The following is a 22,269-nucleotide window of genomic DNA, read 5'->3' on the forward strand; positions in this document are numbered from 1 at the left end:
TATTATATACAGCCTATTGTATTGTAATCAGTTACACATAAGCTGCTTTCATTATATTCAAAATGAGTAATGATGTTCACTGGCATTCATGCTGCTTTCTTGATGTTTGCTTCTTGGTCTTGCATGACTTTGGCTTTGGGACTTCTTTTGTAATAAGGGCTCTTTCCTCCACTGCAATATTATTTCTGCTTCACATGTTATTAGCACTTTCATTCATGTCCTCGCTTCCCTCTTGCCTCCTGTGGACACCTTTTATGCTGGGCTTGATCAGTTCCAAAGTGACCAAGTGTACTCTGAAAAGAAAAAAAGGATGTCTGTACTTTGATGTAAGTTTTGTAAAATGGTCATGTAAAGATTTTTTTGTTTGATACATGAATAAAATCTGTAGCGTTTTTAGAGTGCATATATTGCACAATAAGAGCATGTAAGCATTAGTTAATTTCCACAGCCGCATTTCTGCCTTTTCTTAGGCTTGCGATGTCACTGCACTCTGGCACATTAGTACAACACAGGCGAAATTTGAATTTGATGAATATTCAAAAAGTGGTATTTATGAGTTCATCCCAGTCCCTCAGTGCCAAAGCTGGCTGGTGGCAACATTTTTCGCAGTACATTTGAGCACTCTGTGTCTGGTCTCATTTGTGTGTGCGTGTGTGTGCACGCTCCCACACAGTCCTACCCACCCTATCTGCACCTCCACCATCTGCTGCCATTGTAAGTAGTCTCCCTTCCCCAGGACCTTTCATCTCCCCGGATGGAATGTTCCAAGGCTGGACCTTAATGTAGCCACCACCAATTACTAACCTTAATCTACTGTACAGCGCATCCTCTCTCTTGCCAAATGGAGATGTATCTCTCTTTCCCTCATCTGGGAAATGGCTTCTGTTAGCCCCTCCCTCTCCCTCTGCCCTCTCTCTCTCTCTCTCTCTCTCTCTCTCTCTCTCGCTCTGTCTCTTCGCACCCCCACCCCACAACCTGTGGCTGTCTCTCTGGGCCTCTCAAATTTATAGGTCAATTATAAAAGCTATATAGATACTGAGATAGAAAGCAGTCTCTCTGGAGTTTTCTCGGCCTATATTCCATGTAGAATAATCTTTGCTGCAACAGCGTGAAATATATGATCATCATTAATGCCTACCTAGCATAGTGCTCGGAGCCAGGAGGGGCTCAGTAGCTGTGAACCGAGACCTGACACGTGATAGCTGTGTGCAGATCAAGTGTGAAGCGCGCACTTGATTACACCTTCCCTTTAATGATAAATGCCATGCAGTGCACTAGTTTCTTTGTTTTATGGTTGAAATCCTCTTTTTTTCCCCCTCTAGAGATTGGATTTCAGCCAGTGTGTACATTTGCTAATGGGGTTTCCCTGGGCTGCCATGGTTAAAGACGTTAAATCTGCAAAGTGAGCTTTCATTACGGAATGCTCACAATTTTATAGCACATTTGACACTGTTTTACAACTAGGTCTTCCATCACGCTGACAGTTATGGAGAGAGGAGGGTTTAGACTAGATCACTATTTTCAGCTACTCGTATCCTAATGATGTTCATATTAGTGGCTTTCACCTCCACTGTAATTTAAGGCTGCATTGATTCAGGGTAGAATTCGACTTTAGATTTAACCCAGTTCTGCTTCTCCCCAACCTCATTAAACCAGGGACATTTACTTTTAACATTTACGCCCTGATTCCTTACCGATTTCTTTTTCATGTAGACTTTGCATGATTTGATTAGAATGTTAGAAGTGCAGATGTATTCATGTAGGCAGGAGGCAATATAAATGCCAGCTTGACATTTTCTGAAAGGGGAACGTGCACTTGTAAACAAAGTGACGTGTGCATCAGAGATGTAAACAAAAGATTGCTCACTGTGGCATATGCCAGGCTTAAACTTTAACTATTATCCCCCAGCATGTGCACTGAACCAGCATTTGATGGCCTTAATCAGAAGATTTAGAATGCAAAGCTTTTTATATCACTCCATAGACGTAGAGATCTAGAGCATACACATAATCAGCCATTCAGGACACTGACAGTAAATGCACCATTAAACCTTCCACAGCATTCAGTTTAATGTTGACGTTAAAGGTTTAGACTGTAACTTTATGTTGCAGAAAGTGACTGAAGTTAGTTGAAGGTATAAGAAATGAATGACAGCTGAATTGAATGAACTGCCGTCAGTGCTCCCAAAAAACATGCAAAGCATATTAAAGGATTTATCAACTGCATTAAACATTAATATAGTGTAATGTAATTTATTGAGGGAAATATGGAAGATGTTTATTTTATGATGGACCTGAGGCATTGTAGCTTTGGAACACAATATCACTCTTTTGCAGCGTACAGCACGTATGCCAGCGATGGGAACAAGTCTTTTGTCTTGACACTCAAGTCCAAGTGTCCCAAGTGTCCCAAGTGTCCCAAGTGTCCCAAGTAAAAACATATGAGTCCAAAGTGAAGGGCTATGAACAAGTCAGAATGAATTCCTCACCTAAATTAACGCCATGCCAAATTTTATCATCAGCCAAGTAACTGTAGTGTTTACATAAATAATGAACCCTTGTTTATTACTGAGTGACCATAAACACATCACTTCATGGATTGAAAACATTTATATCTTGCATTAAGAAAATGAAATGATGTAGAGTTTGTCACAGCTATTCTGCTACTTAGAACATTGAAGAATTCACTATTTACAAGATATTCTATTCCAAAAGCAATAAATAAACTGACTTTTAAATAGTTAGAGGCCCTGACTACTGAAAATGAAACTAAAGTTAAACTAATAGCTTCGGCTGCTTTCGTGACTAGTGGTAAATGAAGTACAGAGCATTTATATGTAATGTGCTCAAGTAAAAGTAAAAAAAAAAAAAAAAAAAAAAAGTTGCTACTTTTAACTTTACTCATGTTGCTTAGGAGCTCAGAATTGCTTTAGAAGCCTTGGAGGCTGACTCAAAGGGCGTTACATTTCCGACACACGCTTGAGGTTTTTGGCCAATCACAACTAAACAGCTCAGCTGGCCAATCAGAGCACTCTGGGCTTTTCGGAAGGAGGGGCTTTGGAGAAATCAGAGCGTTTCAGGCAGCCTGGGAATAGAGGTACTGCAATAATGTACAGTATGTGACAAATAATGTGTTTTTTGAACATTAAAGCATGTTAACTGATTTTATTACACCCAATAAACAAAATAATGAAAGTGTAAAAAAAAAAAATCATGATATAACTCCTTTAAAAAGTAAAGACTTGCCAGGTCTCAAAGACAGCTGCAGTGGCAGTTAATACTTTTATTGAAGTTGGCAAACAGCAAACAAATCTGAAAAACACTTGGCTTAAACATGGTATAGATTTGACTACACTAGATACAGTCATGTGAAAAAATAAATGCACCCCATGGTGTCTAAATGTCAAAAAAGCCACTTACATTTTTGATGTAGCTGATCTGTTTTGTTTTGTCTTTTTGTTAATTTAAATTGTGAAAATGACTACAAAATGTCAATTTTATGTGTCATTTGATAGAGTGTATCAACTTATTTAATAAGCACTGTTTCAAAGAGGATCAAATGTTTGCTTGTCCAAATATGTAAAAAAAAAAAAAAAAAAAAAGCCAACAATTTCCATGGGATGTACGTATTTTTTCACATAACTGTAACTAGAACAGCAATATTGTTTCTCTACAAAAAAATAATGGAGGATTACTGCATTTTGTGCTAATACAACATTAAACATTAGAAAGCCCTTATAGAGTGCTATAGCAAACATGGAGGATGTTAAAACAGAGCTCCTGTTCACTGTGCAAACAGAGAGAGAGAGAGAGAGAGAAAGTATTTGATTATTTTGCAGAGAAGTAAACATATTAGAGATGCAATGGCAGAACAATTTTCCGTGCTGGTTGCTTGGCTAGGATGTCACTTTTCTCACATGAGAATCTGAACAGAATCAACAGGAACATTTGTCACTTGAACTGGAGCCCTCAATGGAGCTTCACACACCATCATCAGTCAACACACATGTTCATGCTTCTGCAAGTCATTCCAAATCCTCTGCAAGCCATTCACCGACCTGTGTGTCTGACTGTGAGGTTAAACTGTCTTCTCTTTCACATCAGACATCACCATTAACAATTGTCAAACTGTCTCTCGTCTTTTGAAACAGACCTCGCGTACCTTTGAAGCCTCTTTAGAAAAAATTAATACTCCCATAGGAATTGACTTATTTTCTGTGTGAACATTCATCACTTCTTTACACACGATAGAGCCTAGTGAGAGGCTTTGGATTTGATTTAACTCACTCGAATGCAGCGAAGCATTTTCCAAGATACCTAATTTATCTGCAATTGGAGCCTCATGAAATTCAGATATGAGGATTCTCAGCTTGAGCTTTGCTTTTGTAACTACTTTTTATGTCAACAACCCGTGCCGGAAAAGATTGCATGAATAAGTTTTAGTTGGTGTGCATGAATTTTTTATAAGAGTAGACTATTCAAGTATAATTAGTCGTCGTGATTACTTTTGCACTCAAAGCTATTTAGAGCATCCAGAACGAATCAAAAGAAATTGTTAAAAGTGAAATAAGGTCTTAAAAGTAAGCGAGACCTTGCAATCATGTGCCTTTAACTAATAGACCTCCACTTGTCTGAGACCGGCGCTTCTTTATGGTTGCAGGTCCTTTGAAGTCAATTCAAGAAACAATTTTGTTCATACATGAAAGTTGGGCATCTTCAAAGGTTTGATGAAGCCCGGGGGCTCTGTTTAAGTGGGGCCCTTCATATCCTAGTAGCCCAGTGTCAAGGTCAGAGCAAGCGGCCCATAGAGGCACAGGAAGAGCACTTTAACTTCTCGTCGTCTGGGGGACTGAGTGAGCTTCTGTCCCTGTGCCTAGTGTTCAATGAAAAGCCTGTTTTTTCCACTCCACTTCAAACAAGCTTCACTGGCTAGACAATATAGATTTAGGGCTCAGTGTTCTTCCTGCAGGTGACTTGCTGCATCTCCTTTCATCATGTAGTTTAGTTCAAGGTGATTCTTATAGGGCACTCTGGCCAGGATTACAAAGTTAACCATCAAAACAGTAGATATAAAAAGGTCTACACGGCAGGTTTTTGTGATGTAAAAAAAAAAAATTAAACCAAGATAAATCAGGTCAGATCCCTTTTCACCTTTATTGTAAAATTGCAACATATAAATATCAAGTGTAAAACACCATGAAATGCTTTTGGGGAAAAAAGGAAAACAAAAAACGTCCAATACACAGCTTGTATAAGATAAAGGGGTAGGGTGGCAAGACAGAAACCTTTTTTAAACCAAAAAATATCTATATTTTTAATACATCCAATCTCCCAAAACCATGTGGAATAACGTGTTATGGTCTGATGAGACCAAAGTTTAACGTTTTGGGCCATAATACTAAAGGAATACCAAAGAAACACAGCACATCATCAAAAGAACCCCATCCCCACGGGGAAGCACAGCAGCGGCATCATCATACTTTGGGACTGTTTTTCTTCAGCTGGAACTAGGGCTTTAATAAGCGTGGAGGGAAAAATGAATAGCTCCAAATACCAGTCAGTTTTGGTGCAAAACCTTAAGGCTTCTGCTAAAACACTTAAGATGAAGAGGAATTTCACCTTTCAGCATGAAAAAGGCACAACGCAAACCTCCAGATCAACAAAGTAATGACTTTACCAAAACAAGTTTTTGGAATGCCTTGGAATGTTTTGGAGTGCAGACCTAAATCCAATCAAATATCTGTGGGGTGACCTGAAGAGGGCCATGCAAGAAGATGCCCCACCAATCTGACAATCTGAGTTAGAATGCTTTTACAAGTAAGAATGGCAAAATATTGTTAAGTCAAGATGCACCAAACTGATTGACTCTTATCCAGAAAGATTGAATGCTGTGAATAAATCTAATAGTGCTTCAACTAAGTATTAGTTAAGGTGTGTACACACTTATGCAAAGCGGTTAGTGTACATTGTACATTGTACAAACAGTGTTTTTATTTGTACACCCCCCATGATTATCATTGTTTTTCACTTTAATTAACAGGTTAAAATTGCACCATAAATGCAAAAAAAAGTTCTGACATGATTAATCTTGATTTCATTTTCATTTCATTTTTTTACATCACAAAAACCTGCCATTTTATTAGGGATGTGTAGACTTTTTTTTATATCCATTGTAAATTTGTTGTAAACATGCCTACTTACCTTTTAGAGAGATTCTTCATTAAAATTAGGGCTTTAGAGCAAGAATTCCAAGTATAAATACTGAATAAAAAAACCCTCATGGTTATGCACCTTGGTGGTGGAAGTAAATTTGGAAAGACTACAGTTGCTCTGGAGGCGAGATATTTGTGAGGGGCTCATTGATTTTTTTTTATCCCCTAGCTCCCTTACTAGCTAATGTAGAAGGCAGCCAGAGGTTAATGGTACAAAAAACTAAGAAGCTGAATAGCAGAATTTAAATTGTAGGCTATAATTTTGCTAGCAAAACAGCAAGCAGGGGCAAGGAGAGCACATATTGAACCCTAAGTTGATTTAAAAGCTAGCACAACTAAAGTACATGTTTTTGTCATAACAGGACATATTTAATAAATACAAATATTACAAGCTAAACTCTAGCTTTAGCATGATAGCTATCCACCTTATCTCTTTATGCGGTCTGGTGAAAAAGAACACGTTTTTTTTTCACATTTCATACAGTGCTGTGAAAAAGTATTTGCCTCATCCTGATTTCTTCTGTTTTTCTCTGTCTCATAAAAAGTTTTAGATCTTCAAATGAAATACAACATAAAACAAAGGCAAACTGAGTAAACAGTTTTTATTTGTATTTTTTTTAATGAAGCAAAAATAGTTATCCAAAACCTATCACCAGTGTGAAAAACTAATTGCCCCTTTAAACATAAAATCTAGTTGTGCAAACTTTAGCAGCAATAATTGCAACCAAATGCTTCCGATAACTGGAGATCAGTCTTTCACTTACTTCTAGGACTAGGACTTACTCCTACACTTTTGATCATTGTCTTGCTGCATAATCCAGTTGCGCTTGAGTTTCAATTTACGGACTGAAGACCGGATATTCTCCTTTAGGATTTTCTGGTAGAGAGCAGAATTCATGTTTCCCTCAATTATTGCAAGTTGCCCAGGCCCTGAAGCAGCAAAGCATCCCCACACCATCACACTTCCACCACCATGCTTGACCATAGGTATGATGTTCTTTTTGTGGAATTCTGTGTTTGGTTTATGCCAGATGTAAAGGGACCCATATCTTCCAAACAGTTCCACTTTCGACTGTTCAATCCACAGAACTTTCTCCTAAAAGGTTCATCAAGGATCACCAAGGTGTGTTTTGGCAAAATTCAGATGAGCCTTAATGGTCTTCTGGGTTAGCAGTAGTTTTCGCCTCGCCACACTTCCATGGGTGCCATTTTTGCCCAGAGTCTTTCTGATAGTGGAGTCATGAACAGTGACCTTTATTGATGCAAGAGAGGCCTGTAGTTCCTGTGATGTTGTCCTTGGCTCTTTTGTTACTTGCTGGATGAGTAGTTGCTGTGCTCTTGGAGGAATTTTGGAAGGTCTGCTGCTTCTGGGAAGGTTCACAACTGTGCCGAGTTTTTCCATTTGGAGATAATGGCTGTCACTGTGGTTCTTTGGAGTCCCAGCGCCTTTGAAATAGCTTTGTAACCTTTCTCAGACTGATATATTTCAATCACCTTCTCCCTCACCATTTCTGGAATCTCTTTCAACTTAGTTATAGTGTGTTACTGGGTAAGACCTTTTAACCAATTTCATGCTGTTGAAAAAGGTCTATTTAAGTCTTGATTTGATTGAACAGGGTTTGCAGTAATCAGGCCTGATTGTGTCTAGTCCAGCTGAACCATATTATGAATGCAGGTTCAAATATGCGGGGAATTAGTAACTATGGGTGCAAATACGTTTTCACACAGGCCCAGTTTCGTATTGGATAACATTTTTGCTTCAGTAAATAACATTATCATTTAAAAACTGTATTTTGTGTTTACTCAGGTAGCCTTTGTTTAATCTTAGATAAAATCATTTCTGAAACGATTTAGTATAAAATATACACAAAACAGAAGAAATCAAATAAAAAACAAATACTTTTTCACAGCACTGTGCTTCGCATACCAGTGAGCTGCACTCTGCAAGCATTGTTCAAATCAGTTGTTAGCTTTGATTAGAAATAAAGTTGCATTGTTCCATGACCAGTTATTTTTTTCCCCCACTTGTTTCCCACAAATCCGGATCTGTATGACCAGACGCCATTTTTTTTGCACTATGCTGTTATTGATTGAGTTTTCACATGGAGGAATCCCAATGATTGTGTGACTCATTTGCTTAATGTAATGCATACTGAATATTGTAGGGGCCAAACAATGCTGTCCAAAATATTTTAACGCTGAAGTAGCTTATGGCTAATAAAGCTAGCAATAAAATATAAACCAGCAGTTAGGGTTAATACAATAGGCTTCCAAAGATTGTTAAACATGCTAGCACTATTCTTTTAAATTAACCTGCTAAACTGCACTACTAGATCATCACAATCAGATTTATTTTATTTTAACAAATGTTATTCAACAGGACTATAACTCACCGATAGCTTTATAGGCTGTAATAGTCTGTATTAACACTTGCTTCATACATTCTAAATCTAGGTTCTCAATCCTCAGGCAGATATATCTTGCTGTAGGCAGTATGGTGTTATGAATGGGAAACCCATCAAAACATCAAACACAGAGCTGTGAGGAGGGAAAATGGTTCACTTAAACAGAAAAAACTCACAGACTACAGTAGTTTGAAAGGAAAAGCTTTTCAGAGCTCTCCATTAGCAGAGACGAAGCAGATGTGTACTGTATAACCGGGTCACCTTGTCATCCAGGGTCTCAGAACATATGTCATCAATTCATCTACTTGCCACAAGATAAAACCTAGTAATCCACAGAAGCCTGGGGGGGGGGGGGGGGGGGGGGGGGACAAGACACTTTGTCTGATAAGGGAATTGCATAGCTAGAGACATTGAAGTTTAACACCAGCACTGGTGTTGAGGATCAGAGCGACACCAGGCTGCGCGGGTGGATTTCATGAGGCCACTGCAACTTGAATCACAGTCTGTTCTAGACATGACTTCTTGCACCTTTGTGTGTGTGTGTGTGTGTGTGTGTGTGTGTGTGTGGATGATGGAAACCATTTGCCTCAATCCCTACAGAAAACAGATGAATCTGTGCCGAGTGTTATCAGTGCTAACGTACTGTTTTACCAAAGATTTATGCCCCTTTTTTCTTTTTTCCTTCTACCCAATTTATTGCTGCTGCTTCTTCTTCTTCTTCTTCTTCCTCTTCTTCTTCTTCTTCATCTTTTACTTCCCATTTTTTCTACTTACAATGGATATTAAAAAAATAGTTTGCACACCCCTGTTAAAATGGCAACTTTTTTCCATACTCACTGTGAAATTACACCATATAAAAACAACTAAAAATTGAAAAACAATCACAAACATTTTTAGGGAAAAAAGCAAAAATAAAAAAGCTACAATGACCTAGCTGCATAAGTGTGCACACCTAAACTAATACTTTTACACCTAAACTAATACTTTCTCGAAGCACCTTTTGATTTTATTACACCACTCAGTGAGAGTCTGTCAGCATGGTACATCTTGACTTGCCAATATTTTCCAACACTTTCTTCCAAAAACATTCTAGATCCATCAAATTGTAATCATGCACAATGCGCTTCAGGTCACCCCACAGATTTTAATTGGATTCAGGTCTGGGCTCTGGCTAGATAATTTATATAAATTGATCTTCTTTTGGTTAAGCCATTCCTTTGTTGATTTGGATGTATGTTTTGGGTCATTGTTGTGCTGAAAGTTCAAATTCCTTTTCTTCTTCAGTTTACTAGAAGACACCTGAAGGTTTTACACTAAAATCGACTGGTATTTGTAGCTATTCGTGAGTCCATCTACCTTGATTAAAGCCCCAGTTCTGGCTGAGGAAAAGCAGACCTAAAGCATGATGCTGCCACCAGCATGCTTCACCAAGGGTCTGGTCTTCTTTTGGTGATGTGCTTTGGTTTTTTTTTTGCTCCAAACATACCTTTTGGAATTATGTAATTATTGTAACTTTTGGAATTGGTCTCATCAGACCATAACACATTTTGCCACATGGTTTGGGATGATTTAGTTGAGCTTGGATGTTTTTTGTGAGAAAGAGCTTCTGTCTAGCCACCCTACCCCATGGCCCAGACATGTGAAGAATATGAGAGATTATTGTCACATGCAGAGAGTAATCAGTACTTGTCAGATATTCCTGTAGTTCCTTTATTGTTGCTGTAGGTCTCTTGGCAGCCTCCCTGGTATGTTTTTGTCTCGTCCATTTATACATTTTGGAGGGACGTCCTGTTCTTGGTGATGTCACTGTGGTGCTTCATTTTCTCTATTTGTTGATGATGGCCTTTACTTTCCATGGTACAGCTAATGTTTTGGAAATTCTTTTATACCCCTCTCCTGATTGTTATCTTTAAACAAGTGAGATACCATGCATGCTTTCTAAGCTCTTTGTGGACCATGGTTTCAGCAGTCAGATGAAACCAAGACGACGTGAAGAAAATCCCACAGAAACAGCTGGGTCTTTATTTGGGTTTAATCAGAATAATTTCATTGATGACAGCTGTATGATAATTACTTTTAAAAATTAGATGTGTGATTGGTCCATTCTGAACCCAGCCACATCCCCAATTATAATACGGTGTGCACACCTAAGCAACCACCTTATTGTAACTTTCCTATTTTTCTCTAAAATGTTCCTGATTGTTTTTCATTTAATTTTACATTGAGGGTGAAAAAAGTTCTGACATGACTTATCTGGGTTTAATTTTTTTTGGGTTTTTTTACATCCTGCCATTTTAACAGGGTTGTGTAGACGTTTTATATCCATAGTAAGTACAAACTTTCAAACTGTTCTTATGGTTTTCAAGTACATGATACATGGTAAAAACACGATAAACAGTTTTACAAAGTGACTGCAGCTGATGATGTCATAACACCTTATCCACTAGGAAAGGAATAAAATATTTTGGGAAGTGCTGTTATACAATGGATGATGTTTTACCTCACGAAAGGTGACTCTTTTACTATAACAGCATGTCCCAAAATGTTTGAATCCTCTTATACCACAGCAAAGTGTCAATTATTTATTTAGTAATGAACGATATATTCTCCTTTTTTTATAGTTATGAATAGTAGTATAGTTATAGGAATGTCAGCAAACTTACGTTAAAGCAGCTATAAAAAGTTGTTCCCTCAATAGCTATTCTTTTTTTCCCTCAAGAAGTTGAAAAATGCAGCTTGTCATTTCACAGAGAAAAAAAGCAATGTCCTCCATCCTGAAGACTTTCCCATCTCATAAAACATGTGTTGGTTACAGTTTTATCTCTGACTGTTACAAAGTGCTGACACTGGAGATTCCTTTTTTAAATGCTATATAAATGTCTCCACACAGAAAACTTCACAATATTAACAATTACACAGTTTGTTACTACAGAAATGATAACACATTAGAATGAGTGCACTAATATAAACCCGTGAATTGCCTTTCAGATGGAACTATTGTCAGAGCTGCTGTCATAGAAAATTAATGAACACCTTCTGACCAGTCAGAATTGAGAATTCATCAGCACTGTGGTATAAGGTGTACTAGCAGGTTTAAACTAACCTCTGCTTTCTCAGTCCTACATTTTCATCGCTTTATTCCAACCTTGGGCTTCTCTTGCTTGCTCAGTTATTCTTCCTTTTCAGCTCCTTTCAGCTTCAGTTTCATGTACTATTTTCAACTGCTTACAAAAATTTCCACTCTTCAGTCCATTGTTCCATCACTTCTATATTATTAACATATATATTACTATATATACTATATATTATTATAGTTACCAAAGTGAAAACGTTTTAACAGCTATTATTTATGCTAGTTCTACAAACGACATTTTTCAGTCCACATTACTGCTCTTTGGCTTTCCATTGATTTTTTAAAAAAATATATATATATTATATACATATTTCTCCATTGTTACTATGGTTCTTAGTGCATTGTCCAATTAGAACAATTTTCTAGCTGCTGAAATGTTATGCTCTGACTACATTGGCAGTCACAGAAATACCTTGCTTCTATCTAAGTTTTCCACAACAACTGGACCCCTGCTACATTTTTTTTTTTTTTTGACATTTCACCTATTTCTCATTGTTAGAAACTCACAAAACATCAAGATTTGAAAAGTCTTGTGATTGATTCTGGCTATCCTGATCATTCTCCTCACATGTAAATGCTGAATATTATTTCCATTATAGTGGACTATAGCTAGTGGATATCATGTTCCATTTAAATTTTTCATGGCAAATCTTTATTATAATTTACACTAAGTGTAGGAATTCTGAAAGGTATGTCCACCTTTTTTTAGTTTAAAATCAATTTAAAATCAGCATGGATAATACACTGTCGGTCTTCCGCAAAGAGTTGCCACAAAGTTGGAAGCACACAATTTTCTTAGAATATCTAGGATATATAGTATGTATGCTGTAGAATTACAATTTCCATTCACTGGAACTAAGGGGCCCAACCAAGTTGCAGCATGACAGCCCCAAGGCTGAGGTGAAGCACTTTAGTTGCATGCATAGAACCATGACCTCAACCCCACTGAACACCTTTGGAATGAACTGTTAAAACTGACTACGTGCCAGGCATCCTCAGCCAACATCAGTGCCTGACCTCACATATGCTCGTGTGGCTGAATGGGCAAATTCACACAACCATACTCCAAAATAGTTGAAAGCCTTCCCAGAAGAGTGGAGGTCATTATAGCAGCTAAGGGGGACTAAATCTGGAATGGGATGTTCAAAAAGTACATATTGAAGTGATTGGTGAGATAGTCACCTACTTTTGGCCATATAGTTCATCAGTGGTACAAATACAGCATATTCTCTTGTGTTTTCATATGATTAACAGTAATGTATGTTATTATTCTAATTATTAGATGGCATGTCCTGTATCAAGAGTAGGGTTCTTTGGTTTGTTCCTCTGGAGAAAGGGTTCTGGTTTTGGTCAGAACCATATTTGTTAGAGTGCATTGATTTAGTACTCTGAAAGGTTCCCGACTCACACTTGGTTCTTAGATACCGTCATTGCTGCTATCAGCTAGATAGAGATAGAGAGTACTTGATTGATACCCAAGGGGAAATTTGATATAGTGAATGGGTAGTTTTGCTTTGTGGAGCTGGACTTTAAATCCATGGCTTTTTTTTTTACTGAATCCCTGATATAAATGCAGACTATAAAGTCCTTATTTAGAGTTTATTTTCATGGTCCACTGTTAAAGCAACACTAAACCAGTGAGAAAACTTTACAAATGACTTAATTGAAGAGATTTATTTATAATGTTGCACTCTATCTATTACAAAAACTGGCATAACCAATTAATAATAATAATAAAAAATATAAAGTTTTATGTATAAAGCACCTTTCCCAAGCTCAAGGTCACTGTACAAGGAGATAATACATAAACACAGCATCAAATATAAATACATGCATCATACAGTACATACATACATACACACTGTAACCAAACAGCAAAACACTATCCAGAAGAGGGCTGGAAATACTGTAAGAACAGATAGGTTTTTCGTTGTGATTTGAATGAGGATATGGTAGAGGTGTCACAATGAGTTAGTGGAAGAGAATTCCACAGCACTGAAGGATCTACCACCCATTGAGGAAAGAAGAAAATTATGTACTTTCTGCCATTTTAAGTCAGATGACTGACGAGAGCGAGGCTGTGAATAATAGTGCAGCAGTTCAGATAAATAATGGGGAGCAAGTCCATGAAGACATTTAAAAGTTAACAAGAGAATTTTATACTGAATGCAGACAGAAACAGGTAACCAATGTAGATTATAGAGCAAAGGGGTAATGTGATCAGATTTCTTGACTTGATTGATGTCTCTGGCAGCAGAATTTTGAACATATTGTAATCTAGTGATCTAGTGTTTTAGCAGGCAGCCCAATAAGAGGTGAGTTACAGTAGACGGGACGAGAGGTTATCAAGGCATGAATTAGAGTTTCAGTTTCTTTAGTGCTGAGAGCAGGTATGCAGTCAGGTAATACTGCGAAGGTGGTAAAATGCAGTCTTGGCAATAGATTTTATTTGAGATTGAAATGTAAGTGACGAATCATATGTTACAACTACATTTTTAATATTATGGTGGAATTAATGTAGCCTCATCAATAGATAAACTCAGTAAAAAAATTTTAAAGGGATGGTGGACCAAAAACAATAAGTTTTATCATTATTAAATTCTAGGAAGTTGCTATGTAACCAGATTTTGATGTCAGCAATACAGGCATTCAATGAGTCCAGAGGAAGAGCGGAGACAGAGCGAGCTGATATGTAAATTTGCAAGTCATCGGCATAACAATGATAGCTGAGACCAGTGGTTTTCAAAGTGGGGGCCGCCAGGGGGCCTCAACAATTTGGTGTGAAAAATAAATAAATGTACGTTTTCTCTTTCTCACTCTCAGACAACCACACACACACACACACACACACACACAATCAATTCCTAATGTAATGTAATGTAAAGATGTAAGATGTAATTATTAATAAAAAGGGGGGATATATTCAGAAGTCTGTATTTTTAAAGACATCTTGCAAAAGGGGGGCCTCGGTCAAATTTTAATGCCATTTGGGGGTCCTTGCCCTGGAAATGTTTGGGAACCCCTGGCTGAGACCTATGACTACAGATAATGTGACCAAGAGGTAACAAATAAATATTGAACAGAAGTGTTCCAAGAACAGAGCCTTGAGGGACACCTTGAGAGAGAGAACACAAAGAAGATTTGAAGTTATGGATAGTAGTGAAAAATTGTCTATCAGTGAGATTTGATATAAACCAAGACATAGCACTACCTGTGATGCCGATAGTTGATAGCCGAGAGGTAAGTATGTGATGAAATACAGTGTCAAAGGCTGCTGTTAAATCAAGCATGATGAGAACAGTAAGACAGCCAGAATCAGCAGATATTAGGAGGTCATTAGTCATTTTTAACAGTGCTGTTTCAGGGCTGTGGCCTGATCGAAAACCAGATTGATAGGGATCAAGAAGATTATTAGCAGAGAGATGAGCTTGTAGTGGCGAGGCAACTACTTTTTCAAACAGCTTAGAAATGAAAGGAAGATTAGATACAGGTCTGAAATTATTCATAACAGAAGAATCTAACCCTGGTTTCTTTAAAATAAGACTGACCGCAGCCGTTTTTAATGATCGCGGGACAGAGCCAAAAGAAATAGAACAGTTGATCAAGAGAGCAGTAGGAGATAAGATTACAGATAGACACCTTTTAAGAAGTGAGGTAGGTGTTGGATCTAACTGCAAAGTAGATGAGCTAGTTTGAGCAATTAGGTCACTAACAGAGGATGGACTGGTGAGAGGAAAGTTAGAGAGGACGTGTTTTATGGGCTGAGGTGAAGACCAGTTAGAGGAAACATCTGATGAGTTTAATGAAAATGTTTCATAAATACATTTTGTTTTATTTTCAAAAAGTGAAGGAAGGAGTTGCAGAGGTCAATTGAGCCAATAATATGATGCGTTGAAGGTTTTATAAGTTCATTAGCAGTGGAAAATAATGTCTTAGGTCTACTTTTAGCAGTGCTAATTATGGAGGAGTAGTATGCTGTACGCGTGGCATTAAAAGCAGACTTGGTAATGGACCTCCAGGCCAATTTTTCTATACCAGCACTCAAGACGTCTGGCAATTTATTTATGCAGTTGGAGCTCAGGTGTATACAAAAGGAGGCACATGAGATGAAGTTACCAGCTTAGTTATCATAGGGGCATGTAAATTAGATGATCCCTGCTTGTTGCTGATAATTAGTGCTATTTACACCATGTTTGTTATGAAGCTGTAGCACTGAATCTATTTGATGTGTGCAGTTTCAACTCATGTAAAGACTTTCTCAATTCTCACCTGCAGGCGTGATTCGTGAGAGCTTCCAGAAGGGCCGTGATCAGATGGTGCCCATCACTCTACTGGCCGTGGCTGTGGTCCTGGCATTTATCATGGGTGCTGTCTTCTCTGGTATTGTGGTCTACTGTGTGTGTGACCATCGCCGGCGTCATCTCGAGCTCTCCGCACGCAAAAAAACCAAGGAGGCTGTGAACTCCAGGCGCGGCTCCATGAACAGCGTCACCAAGCTGACAGGCCTGTTTGAGACGCAAGCCAAAGATGGCCGGCCCGAGGCCATCCTTGCTCCTCTGATGCACAATGGTAAGACACTTATCAAAGCCGAGGAGCAGCAGCACCTGGACCTGGTGGCACTTCCCACACCCGAATCAACACCCATGCAGCTGCGCCGCAAGCCCAGTCGTGCCAGCCGGGATTGGGAGAGGAACCAGAACCTAATTAATGCCTGCGCCAAAGAGTTGGTCTCCATGGGCTCGCCTAATGTCCTGATAGGCACTGACCTGCCACTGAGGGCGTCTCCAGGCCACATCCCCAGTGTGGTGGTGCTACCTTTACAACAGCACCAGCACCAGCAGGTCTACCAGCACCAGCATGAGTATGTAGAGCAGCCGCATCGCACAGATTTGCCTGATGATCAAGCAGCCACGCTGGAGTACAAAACAATGAAGAGCCCATGCCACAATGTGATGGTGGATTCAGATGGGGTGCCACCCCGCGTGCCCCAGAGGGAAGCCTCATTAGCAGCTGTGGTACCTCCAGCTGTTCCTCAGATGGGCAAGAGGCTAGATATGTACTGTCGTGGATACCCAATGGGCCTGAAAAAGCAGCAGCACAATACCAATTCGTCCAACTCGTCTCACCTGTCAAGGAAGCGCAGCTTTAGCCGTGCCGAGACACCACCCCCGGCTCCACAGAGGCTTGACTCCATGCACGTTTCTTCTCCTTCAGGCCTTTCTCGTCACTCCAGTTTGAGCTCATACGGCTCGTTGCCTCGCTGCAGCTCCAGGCACCGCAAACCAGACGTCCCACCCAAACCTTCACAGTTCGCCCTCTCTGGGAAAGTTAAGTGCAGCGACTCAGGGACATAATCAGTGTAACATGGACAGAGGAACATGAAATCTGTGTTGTACAGCTGTGTACAGGAAATGCTCACTGTTCTTTTAAGAAAACACACACACACAAAAAAAAAACATTTTTCACATAAATGTACGTGTTTAACTCAGGCTGTTGATTCCTCATGGTGAAAGATGTAACCACCTGCTACCGAAAAGAGACGGACTCTCAAATCTCTTGTCACTGAGCCAGATTTAGCTATTTTGCTCAGTTTTTTTTTAAGACGACAGTATGCCAGGCTGGGGACGCGACCACAACAGCCTGCCAAAAGCACATTGTGGATCACAGAGAGGAGTGTAATTGCATAGTTCTAAAGCTGGGACATACCCTGGTAAGAAACAAACACATGGAGAACAGTGGTCTCAGCCTGGAACAGCAGCTGGTTTACAAAGGAAAACTGTGAAGTAAGATTTAAAAAAAACAAAAAAAAAAAAAACGATGAAATGCCTCTCTCAGTGTTGCAGCTAATGGACACAGCAATCAAGTTCTGCCTTTAGCGAGGTCTGAAAAATTGTCTACTGTAACAGGTGACTGAGTAACCCATGACTGTTAGTACTAATAGCTGGTTGTATTTATTTTTTAATAAAGTGCTTTCGAAGAAAGACGGACTCTTTTTAGATTAGAGAGAGAGAGAGAGAGAGAGAGAATTTTTTTAATTTTTAATTAATTATGTAAAATTATTTAAAGTCATTCAACTGGAGCCAGTACAACTCATTGAAGCAAAGTCCTCTAACTTTTTTGGATGTTTCTAAGCGAGCTATGGAGGGAATTAAGGCCTCTGCACCGAGGAGCTATTTATTGAACCTTGCCAGAGTAGTTCAAGAACGGTTAAGATCAAGCATCACACCAAGATGAATCTCCCTTTGTGAAAAATACATTGTAGAGGAAATAGAAAATTTAAAAAAATCTCAAACTGGAACTCCTTCAACACACCTTCACTTCTCCATGTGCATCCTCATTCAGCACTGTGGATTGTGTCAGCAACCTCTAATCCTAATGGCCATAGCTTCACTGAGTGCCATTCTGGTTCACTGTTTGCATGAGAGCGTGCAAAGACTGAGCCAAGGAAGAACAAAAAATATCCCCATATTATTTGCAACACAAATGGATGGATGCTAGCGCACAGCTAGCATGGTGGAAATGCTTTTTTTTTTACGGCAGGTATTAAAAGGTATCATTTCCTAGTCTCATCTTCACACAGACCCTCTTATTGAATTACATGTTTAATAGCCTGGTTTTTATTTTTTGTTGTTGTTTGTTTCTTCCATGTGTAAATTTGTGCCTTACACCCCTGAGTAGTGAAGAGTTTGTTAGCTGTTAACTGTTACCTAGTAGTCCTTATGATTATGTATTTTCTTTGTTTGATGAAAAAAAAAGCAACTAAAGAATGTAGGTATTCTTGTTGTTCATTCTGGTCACTTTGGAAATATCGGGTGGGTGGGGCTAACCACACAGCATATTTTGTGTTTGATTTCTAATTGTGCCAATGAAACACTTGAAAGCAGCCCTTTTGTTGTGCTAGCAGTGCTGTCAGTGTTGCTGTTTTTGTTTTGGGTTTTTCTGTTGTTGTTGTTGTTTGTTTTGTTTTGTTTCCAGGGGCTGATGTTGTTCTTACTTTTGTTTCACGATTTGAAGAGTAACTGCATATTCCTGGGAAAGTCTCCTTAGTTCTGGCTGGTACAATGTAATTAAACGGCTAATTGGCTAAATAGCTCAAATTCAGCTTCTTAACGTGTAATGTCTCTCCCACCGAATGACACTAAGCTCTTAATATACACGTTGACATCGAGTTTCTAGGCAGGAAATACAGGCTGGCTCCTGTGTAAAGAAAAGCACTTGAATTATATTAGGGAACAATTTAATGCTTTTGATGTTTATGACAGATGCCAACTAATATAATTTCCTAACTATAGCATTAGTATGTACAATGAGGGTTTTAAGAATCAGATTTGCATATTTACCTACTTCCCTGAAACAATTTTTAGCTCAAAATTTCCACAAATGATCAAAAGCACTCGCCTAGTCTAGTCTCTGTAGACTGGCATAGATTGGAGATTGTTACATTTCCTGTAAAGAGTTCCTTCCGATATGGAAGTCACTCATCGGTCAGAGTGAAGAGTAGCAGGATTTGCTCCTTCCTCTCCTCTGCTCTTAGATTACTTGGACTAACATGTACCTAGGTTCAGGCTGCACTGGCCATCTCAGATCAGATTAGGAGTAGTGAAGGGCCACTCAGATTCACTCACTCATTTCCTGAGTAATGCCTCTTGGCCTGTGGTTTTTGATGCTGATTGTGGACAGTGGGCTCTTTGGAGTGCCTTTTGTTATTCACCCCGTCTGCTACACACTGCTAGAGGTGAACAGAGCTGGACATTCCAAAATCGCTTGAAGTTTATATGCCTGTAAGATATTGTTCTGTCACAAGGGTTTTTTCCTTGTCCTTCTCCAACCTCCTTAACATCTGATTCATAAGTAAATGTATGTTGTAAAGACATTCTCTTTAATAAATGAAAAAAAGCTAATAAAAACAAATTCTTGTCACAAAAAAAGCTTTCCTGTTTGTTTGTTTTTTATTTTATTTGTTAATTCCATAATCGCACTCACTGTACACCCACTTTAATAGGAACATACATAAACCTGTTCATTCATGCAACAGCCAATCGTGTGGCAGCAGTGCAATGCATGCAGTAACAGGTCTAGAGCTTTAGTTAGTGTTCACATCAAACATGAGAATGGGGAAAAAGTTTTGATCTCATGGTGTGTCTCAATCAGCTCGCTTGGTGGTGGATCAGTGTATGGTATACGTGAGTTCGGGCACTGGTAAGGACCCTGTCTCATTACACATTGGGACACTGATAACTCAATTTCCAGTGACAGGACTACGTACTTGCGTTGTAAAACATCACCAAAAATTTCAAATATTTAAGTTTTATGTGTCATATAAGTTTGCTAGCTTAATCACACACATTTCTGTCATGGTACGTCAAGCAGGATCGTACACTAGCTAGTGGATTTAAAAAATAAATCATTTAAAAGTCGTTAAAAACACTTACAAACCATATATAGAACGTCAAATAAAGTTAAAAATAGCTAATGTAAGTAATCATTTGTGAGCTACAACAACGATAACAAGCTGCTTACATTTGTAGATGAAGTTAGCTGAGAGTTTGTCCCCCCCTCCCCCTTTTTTTTTTTAGCTGAGAGGCTTCCTGTAAGGTCATTTCCTGTAAGGAAACATAGTGAGCATCAATGCTCCCCGGATTTTATGGTGCACTGTGGGATTGAAACAGCCCTTACAATGGTTTGATTAATGAACTACAGTAGGGAGCTGATTGAGATACACCCTCAGTTATTTTAACCATTGCATGGTTGTTGGTGCCAGATAGGCTGGCTTGATTATTTCAGAAACTGTTGAGCTCTTGGTACTTTCATGCACAGTAATCTTTAGAGTTTACACAGAATGGCGAGAAGAACAAAAGAACACAGAGCATGTCAGAACAAGGTGGAAGAGCTACAACAGCAGAACATATTAGGTTCCACTCTTGTCAGCGAAGAACAGGAATCTGAGGCTACAATGAGCTCCCTGAAACTGGAAAGTTGATGAAAAGTTTGAAAAATGTTGCCTGTGCTTTTTCCAATCATCAACTGCCCAGATTTCATGGGCCTGTACGTGAAAATCTCAGTAGATCAGCAGTTTTTCAAACGCGTAAACCAGCCCACCAGGCACCAGCAACCATGTCATAGTTAAAGTCACTGAGATGTTTCCCAGTTCTGATGTTTGATATGAACATTAACTGAAGTTCTTGACCTGTATCGTAACTGCATGTATTGCCACATGATTGGCTGATTGGATAATTGCATGATTGATAATTGCAGGTTCCTAATAAAGTGGACAAAGAGTGCAAGGCAAGGCAAGGCAAATTTATTTGTATAGCACATTTTCAACAACAAGGCAATTCAAAGTGCTTTATATAAAACATAAAAGCAACACAAAGCAACATTTAAAAGAAAAGACATTTAAAAAGAGTTCATTAAAAATATATAAAATATATAAAAACAGGTTAAAACAGAACAAAAAAGTTTACAGTGCAGCATAAGATATTAATTAAAATACCTTGGTGATTTAATTACAAGCAGCAGCAAAAAGAAAAGCCTTCAGTCTTGAATTAAAAGAACTGAGAGTTTCGACAGATCTGCAGTTTTCTGGGAGTTTGTTCCAGATATGTGGAGCATAGAAACTAAATGCTGCTTCTCCATGTTTAGTTTTGACTCTGGGAACAGAAAGCAGACCTGTCCCAGACGACCTCAGAGGTCTGGATGGTTCATAATGTACCAGTAGATCAAAAATATATATTGAACCCAAACCATTCAGTGCTTTAGAAACCAACAGCAGTATTTTAAAATCAATTATTTGACAGACAGGAAGCCAGTGCAACGACCTCAAGACTGGAGTTATATGATCCACTTTTTCGTCTTAGTGAGGACCCGAGCAGCAGCGTTCTGAATCAACTGCAGCTGTCTAATTGATTTCTTATTGAGACCCGTAAAGACACCGTTACAGTAGTCGAGTCGAATGAAGACAAATGCTTGGACAAGTTTTTCTAAGTCTTGCTGAGACATTAGTCCTCTAACCCTTCGAATATTTTTCAGGTGGTAGTAGGCTGACTTTGTAACTGTCTTAATATGGCTGTTGAAGGTCAAGTCTGAGTCCATGACTACACCAAGATTTCTGACTTGGTCTGTTGTCTTCAACATTACAGACTGAAGCTGAGCGCTGACCTCTAATCGCTTCTTCTTAGCTCCAAAAACAATAACTTCAGTTTTCTCTTTGTTTAATTGGAGAAAGTTTTGGCACATCCAATCATTGATTTGTTCAATGCAATTCCTCAGCGCCTGTATGGGATCATTTTTCCCTGGCGAAATGGTTATGTAAATCTGTGTATCATCTGCATAACTATGGTAACATATTTTGTTGTTTTCATAATCTGAGCCAGTGGAAGCATGTAGATGTTAAACAAAAGAGGCCCCAAAATGGAGCCTTGGGGAACTCCGCAGGTCATTTTTGTAATGTCAGATGTGTAATTGCCTATAGACACGAAGTAGTCCCTGTCCCTTAAGTTGATTCAAACCAGTTTAGTAC

The 22,269-nt window shown here is 38.8% G+C and overlaps 1 protein-coding gene across 1 annotated transcript in view; it reads left to right on the top strand.

The window, feature by feature from the left end:
• The window catches only part of sema6a (sema domain, transmembrane domain (TM), and cytoplasmic domain, (semaphorin) 6A), a 76,837-nt gene extending 56,065 nt beyond the window's left edge, over positions 1–20,772 (top strand). Inside the window, exon 19 of the mRNA XM_053624999.1 lies at positions 16,026–20,772. Coding sequence (XP_053480974.1) covers positions 16,026–17,104 — 1,079 coding nt within the window. The 3' untranslated portion in view covers positions 17,105–20,772. The remainder of the gene's footprint in view (positions 1–16,025) is intronic.
• The last annotated feature ends 1,497 nt before the right edge of the window (positions 20,773–22,269 follow it).

Source organism: Ictalurus furcatus, chromosome 5, assembly GCF_023375685.1.
Source record: "Ictalurus furcatus strain D&B chromosome 5, Billie_1.0, whole genome shotgun sequence".
In the NCBI taxonomy this organism is placed as follows: domain Eukaryota; kingdom Metazoa; phylum Chordata; class Actinopteri; order Siluriformes; family Ictaluridae; genus Ictalurus; species Ictalurus furcatus.